Source organism: Oratosquilla oratoria, chromosome 24, assembly GCF_046742065.1.
Source record: "Oratosquilla oratoria isolate Oo_2021 chromosome 24, ASM4674206v1, whole genome shotgun sequence".
Lineage (NCBI taxonomy): Eukaryota > Metazoa > Arthropoda > Malacostraca > Stomatopoda > Squillidae > Oratosquilla > Oratosquilla oratoria.
This window is the reverse complement of record NC_134800.1, coordinates 54,577,649-54,585,148: the sequence shown is the minus strand read 5'-3', so window position 1 is coordinate 54,585,148 and position 7,500 is coordinate 54,577,649. Positions and strand designations below refer to the sequence as shown.

The following is a 7,500-nucleotide window of genomic DNA, read 5'->3' as shown; positions in this document are numbered from 1 at the left end:
CGTCAGGTCGAGTACCAGTCTACTCCGCTGTGCACCGAGATGCACCTTATGCGTGCTGGTAGAATAAGCAGAGGTGGTAGATGAAATTCTAGGAGATTTTGGGTAGTAGATTACGTCTTCTAGGAGGTCTAGACGTTCAACACATATTTCAGCCAGTGATATAGAAATCGGCCCACACTGATACGAATACAACACAGACACCAATCCAAAATTTCTTGCAGAGTCTGTGAGAGAATCTGAAGGCCGATGCCAGCCACCATGGCAGCGTTTCTCAACCAGAGTTCCCCGGAACCCTAAGGTTTCTCAAAAGGTCCCTAAGGGTTCCGCGAGAACAAGTGAGATAAGCTAATGCACTTTTTTATTTTTTATCTAATTTCATATACGTAATATAAACACGCACGACATATTGGTTATTGTAATAATGGAATATAGACATCATCCTATCTAACCCATTATTACGATGAAAATAAAATGAGAAAGATATGGTATATATATATATATATATTTTTTTTTTTCGTAGAGGTTCCTTGAGACATGCAATTTATCTCAAAGGCTATGCAAGGGTAAAAAAAAGGTTAAGAAACGCTGCAATATGGGGATACTGGCTTTACTTTTAATGAACCTCGAGGCAACAAAATAACTGACTAAAGAATACTTAAACCCCTGTCCCTTCCTTTGTCCCCAGAAAGAAGTGAAGAATGTTTTAAATCCTCTCTTTCTTCACCTCCGGACAGGTCCTCTATAATTGGGTCGAATCCACGGTCCAGTCTGAGTATGGCCACTCCTTGACGCATTACCAGTCCATGGCCCTCTGGTCCGTCATCATTTCCGTCTTCGTCGCCGGGGCCATCGTGGGAGCTTCGGTTGGCGCGTGGCTCGCCGACAGGCTGGGAAGGTACGTGTGCATGAGTTTACGATAAGCGAAAGAGAGAGCTAATGCATTGATGTTATTGTAATTAGTTTATCAAAATTTACAGGGAAGAGCTGCATCTCAATAGTTCCATTGTGTTTTTGTGAAGGGGCGTGTGTGTGTGTGTGTGTGTGTGTGTGTGTGTGCGTGTGTGCGTGTGTGCGTGCATGTGTATGTGTCTGTGTGTGCGCGCGCGCGCGTGTGTGTGTGTGCGTGCGTGCGTGTATGTGCGTGAATGTGTGTATGGGTGTGTGCGTGCGTGTGTGTGTGTGTGTGTGTGTTTGTGTGTGTGTGTGTGTGTGTGTGTGTGTGTGTGTGTGTGTATGCATATGTGTGTGTATGCATATGTGTGTGTATGCATATGTGTGTATGCATATGTGTGTATGCATATGAGTGTGTGTACGCATGTGTGTGTGTGTACGCATGTGTGTGTGCATATGTGTGTGTGCATGTACGTGTGTGTGTGTGAGTTTGTGTGTGCACGTATACATATAATCACCCCCACATGAAAGCAGCTACGAGGTGATTTTAATTTCATCTTTTCAAGTAAGAAACTACACATGATGTGTGTCTTGGCATTCACTTCACAAGAGACTAAGAACGGATGCTTAGGTACCAGTCGGGCGAGTTTATCGGTGTACAAATAACCAACAAACAAGAAAGACTTATTCTATCATCTGTTGGCACAGTGAAGGGACTAAAACGGGGCAGTGGGACATTTCCTCCAAATGGGTAGATAGGTAGGTAGGTACGTGGGTGGGTAGATAGGTGGGTACGTGGGTAGGTAGGTAGGTTAGGTGGGTAGGTAGGTATACTCGTATATATATTCTATATCATATCGAAATATATTTATGTATGTATGTATGTATTTATGTATGTATGTACGTATGTATGCTTGTACTGTATGTATGTTTGTATTACAAAGGATTACAAAGGCGGAGCATGCCGACAGGAGACCTTTTGGTCCATAACTAGGTCGGATGCAAAAAGTATAATAACGATAGATAAATGAAATTATAATAATGTAAATAATAATAATAAATAATATAATTAAATGCATAGGTATAGTTGAATATGCTTGTTTGTATGTACGTATTTATGTATGTGTTTATATATGTGTATGTATATTTTTGTATATTTGTGCGTGTGTATGTATACATGTGCGTATGAATGTATGTATGCATGTATGTATATATGCGTATATATATGCATATTTATACATACGTATGTATGTATATTTGTACATAACATATGTATCCATGTACGCATGTGCATATGTATATGTATGTATGTACGTATGTGTACACGTAGGTAGGTAGGTAGGGTCACATAAACAGAACTAACATTCTTAATACTGATATCCTAAACAGAATATCATTTACTGGGCCACAAACAACACAAGAGATATCACTAAATCTAAGCAGCATAAGATTTGCTCAGGTCTTGTGCTTGTCGTTGTGTAAGAGTTACCTCTCCACCAACTCTCTTCTGGCGCCAGTACCAATACACTGGGTCGGTGCCTGGCACTCTGCCAATAGGGTCAAGTGCCAGGAAGTATTCGCTTTAGTAGCTCAGATGTTACGTAGAATCTGAAGCATTTTGAAATGTACTTGTATTGTTAAAAGTCTGGCCCCCATCTGTACTCAAAGTCGTTGCTGTACACCCCTTCCTTGAGCAAGGTGATTTTTGGTGTGTGCGTGTAATTCACCATGGTCTTGGATCACGTATTGGACTCATGATCGAAAGCTACTACCCTCCCGGATGAGAGCTCAGAGCTTATGCCAATGTATGTGTATGGTGGTGGTGTGTGTGAGTGTGTGAGTGTGTGAGTGTGTGTGTGTGTGTGTGTGTGTGTGTGTGTGTGAGTGTGTGTGTGTGTGTGTGTGTGTGTGTGTGTGTGTGTGTGTGTGTGTGTGTGTGTGTGTGTGTGTGTGTGTGTGTGTGTGTGTGTGTGTGTGTGTGAGAGAGAGAGAGAGTCGTGAGTGAGCGAGTATATTGTGTGTGTAAGGTCACACATTGATCTAGATTAGATAAGGGCTGGAGTAATAGTAGGTGTTGATCACGAATCCCAATAAGTGGTCAGAAACCATGTTGAAACATACACACACACACACACACACACACACACACACACACACACACACACACACACACACACACACACACACACACACACACACATGCACACACGTGCGCACGCATGGTAGAAACTGATAAAGGTAGGGTGTATGGAGGATTTCAAGAAGTAAGATTACCTTTTGTTTAACTTGTATTTAGAGGGTTCAGGTACAAAAAGAAATGTATAAAGATCGTGGTATATTCTCATTTCATCTATAGACGACGGAGAATATTCCTATATATTTTCCTCCTTGGTGCCAGGCGGTTTTGTTATATCAAGGGAAGCGGTGGAGACGGAGGCGACAGGCGGAAGTCTGGGCGGAGACGAGTATACAGTAGTCACACTGTTGATGCGCTGGGGTGGGTTGCCATGGTAACAGGGACGCCACCAGTCGGGAGTTGTGGTTGTGGGTCACTTCACTTGGTTTCAGCCTCAGTAGTATTAAAAAATGCTCAGGCACATGTTCAAGACGAGGGTATTCATGTTGATGATGAAAGTGTCTCCGGGCCTTGTTGGAAAGTGTGAGTGTTGGTTGGTGGGTACGGCGTCTAGAAGGGATGAAGTTACGTGGTTTAGCGCCAGGAAATATTACATAGTGAATGAGACATAGGAGACCAATTAAACAATAGATGGTTTGGAGATATGGTGCCTCATAGTGCATCGGAGTAACAGAACATATAATCAACAAGCGAGATGGTTTCGGGCACTCAAGTTTTGTTGCGTAATCGTTGTGACAGGCTATCGAAAGGAGAGGGGTAGGGGGTCTGGCTGATTGCTCTGGGTACTTATCGGGTAGGGTGGGAAGATCAGAGATATTATTCTACTCAAGGTTCTTGCTATCGTCACTGCATACACTCATTCCCGTTGTTTTTAAATGACTGTATTGAAAGCTCATTATTGTTAAGAATATTAATGGTGGTGGCTGTGGTAATTAACTTGTTCGTTTCGTTGCATTCAACGAGAAAGGTTAAACAAGTATTGATTAGGCAAGACGTACATATCCACTTGATCAAGAAATTAGTTGTATTTGTGAGTGATAGAGGCCAACGAGAGTGCCAAATACAGAAAAAAGTGGTTGAAGGCAATCAGAATAGAAGGAAAATTGCCACCCATTTAGGAAGGGCCTCAGCAAGTAGGGGGTATAACCATCTTTGCCACGTTATTGAATAAAAGTGTCTTGCGATAAATAGAATTAAAAGGAAAGTCACACACAAATACGAATGAACTCCAAACACAGACAAAACATTATAGTTACTCTGGAATGAACACATCATTTGATACAACAAACTTGGCAGAGATTTTATCTTCATTTTGAGGAAAAGTAGACTTGAGATCCTCTCATGGTGCTCTAAAATCACAATAAGTACACCAACATTCGTCACTATTGTGCCATATTATTACGAAAGTTTGCATGATAGATTTAATCTTATTTCATATGTCTTATGTGATCAGTGCATGGTTCACGAGTGCGTTATCTTGACAAAGCTATTGCTATTTCTTCGAGATAAAAAAATTGATAACCTGGTCCCATTAATTCTTTATATCACTCTTATCATGGTTTATAATAGTGCTATACCTTTACTGCAACTTTTAAATTGACGGATGTTAAATGCCAAGTGTTTGTGTGTATATCGTATATATTTCAACCAAGTTGCACACCACAAATTTCATTGATAAAAATGTTACCGAAACGACAAAATTCTCCGTGTTTTTAAACGTGTTTCCCCACCACAGGCGAAATGCTCTTCTCATCAACCATTTCCTCGGCATTATTTCGGCCGGATTTTTCCTCGCCTGCAAGCCGGCCGGCTCGGTTGAACTTATGATCCTTGGACGGTTCCTCTCCGGTGTAACAGCGGGTAAGAAACGACGACCATTAGGGTGGGATGTTTTTTTTTTTTTTCTCTCTCGAAATTCGGGAGTGAAGAATCACTCCCACGGGCTTTGTTTGAGCCCGTGCGGTGGTGTTTATGTAGGGGTTCTCTGGGAGGTTGGACTGCATTCGACTAGGAGGGGACTGAAAGGAGGGTGACCACACTAACGCAGAACGTGACTGGGAAACGGTGTCTGCCAAATACCTTTAGACAAAGACTTTGGGTAGTGTTGGCAATGAAGATTTTTTCTTTTCTTTTCACAAGATTTTGGCTCTCGTGCCTAATTTGTTGACTAAATACAGCAATACCATTATGACCATTCCATGTGGTGATGTCGCAGTGAAGTTGTTTCCGCTTTAGTGTGAATCCACATTTAGATGAATGGGGTGGCTGGGAGGGCTTCAAGTGGTTAAAAGAGAGAACTCACATATTGTCTAGTTCATTCATAAACGCCACCAAAGATGATGGCAAACATATTAGCAGTTTCTGAGTGTCAGAAAGCTTGGAAATGTATTTGTTCAGTCATTATCTACCAGGGCCCCAACATGGGTAAGTTTTGCCCCGGGGCGAGCCGAAAAGTGCCGCACCCCCACCACCTACACTGCCACTACCACCACCTTCCACATCTGATGGTCACTAGCACGATTCACATGTAACATTCATCCACAAAACAACGTTTATACACACATCATTCATACACACAACTCGTGATGAATAAATCATACTTTAAAAGTACATTAGGGGGAATGTGCATAACCCTCTTTTCACCAAAAGTGCCGCCCCGGGGCATTGCCCCCCCTCCCCTGCCCCTCCCCTTGTCTGGGCCCTGTTATCTACTAATGATTTGTCAGGATGTTTCAATAGAGTCCAGGGTGGGTTGGAAAAGAATCTCATTTTTTTTTTTTGTTAACGGATCCTCCTCCGTATTCCCTAACCAGGTTATATTTGCACCACAAGACCAAGACACCATCGACGCCATCCCCGTGGCCTCACAAGGTACTAACTCTTGCCTTGCAGTTCCATTATGGGCACACAGTGCATTGCATGCGTTGTCTGTCCTCGACTGGGTAAGTCTGTCTAGCGTTCGCCGGACTGGAGGGAGGAGTCTGTGAATCGACGGGGATGGACAAGGCTTTTGGAGACTTACTACTCTCCCATTAGCCTCAGCTCCTTCCCCCTCGGTATTACAGCCCCAGGTCCAGGTCCAGTCGAAGTCACGTGAAGAGCAAGGTGGGGATCCTACGTCAGGAGCCTCCTGCAGTAGGTTGTCGCACCCTTGTCCTGTGTATTTCGACAGGTGGCTAAGTCCGTGGTGGTGAGGAGGCGCTCTGAAGACTTCATGGTCACGAGCTGGGAGCGCTTCATCACACGACACCACGTGGCAAAAAAGAAAATAATTGTGAAAGGCGACTAAGGTCATGTGCATAATACATATGTAATTGGACACACACACACACACACACACACACACACACACACACACACACACACACACACACACACACACACACACACACACACACATACATACATACATACACGCACACACGCACGTACACGTACACATACACCTTGATGCAATAGGAATTACTTGCATGCTTCTTATTTATCAACTTCTTAAAGTCAGGCCGTAAGTGCCTCATTCTCCGTCCCAGCTCCCAGTGAACTAGATTCTCTCAGTGTCTAGTACCTAGAGTATAGTTTTTTATATCCTTACTGGATATAAGTTCCCTCGTCTGTCACACCCATACTCCTCTAAACGTGATTAAGTGTCCTAATTCCAGTTAATTTTCCTGGTCTTTTCGAGAGATTACTTTTCTGTTCAGTCGAAGGACTTCTGTTTTTCAATGTCTCTTCTACTGAGTCCCGAAGTATCTCATGCGAAAGCTGAATCTCCCCCTCTTTTTTTATCTTTATTTTTTAACAAAGGCCTCTATTGAAAAAGAAAAAAATCCTCCAGGTCAGTTACCTCCTCCTCCTCCTCCTCCTCCTCCTCCTCCTCCTCCTCCTCCTCCTCCTCCTCCTCCTCCTCCTCCTCCTCCTCCTCCTCCTCCTCCTCCTCCTCCTCCTCCTCCTCCTCCTCCTCCTCCTCCTCTTTGTCCCTTTCTTCCCCTTACATACTAGTAGAGACATACGCATATGCACAGTGTTCATGCTCTCTTACGTTGTTGAATATTGAAATATTGACGTGTTATTTAATTCTCTGGAATTGTTAAATCGTCTCCAAATCACTGTTAAGCACAAGCCACACACAGTTTAGTAATTGCTAACGGCACCTTAAAGCCACACTATTTTTAAGCACATTAGTGTCTTGTGGTTGATGTACAGGTTCTAGGTAAGGGTGCGTGACCAAAGAGAGAAGGGTACACTGCACCAGCAACCGGGGTCAAGAATTAAACCATTTAACGAATAAATGTAGGAGGCATGTGCCCTTTTAGAGGGGATTTACGCGGTTCGACAGACACGTGTTTAAAGTGATGTGTCAACGTGTGAACGGGGTATTTGGGGTTTAACCAACGTGTTCGACAACCAAATACCCCGTTCACACGTTCACACATCACTTTAAACACGTGTCTGTCGAACCGCGTTGGACGAAC

General features: G+C 43.3%; 1 protein-coding gene across 1 annotated transcript in view; it reads left to right on the top strand.

Moving 5' to 3' along the window:
* Positions 1–7,500, top strand: part of LOC143038646 (solute carrier family 2, facilitated glucose transporter member 1-like) — a 57,585-nt gene that overhangs the window by 27,216 nt on the left and 22,869 nt on the right. The window contains exons 3-4 of the mRNA XM_076208140.1: positions 735–895; positions 4,764–4,888. Coding sequence (XP_076064255.1) covers positions 735–895; positions 4,764–4,888 — 286 coding nt within the window. The remainder of the gene's footprint in view (positions 1–734; positions 896–4,763; positions 4,889–7,500) is intronic.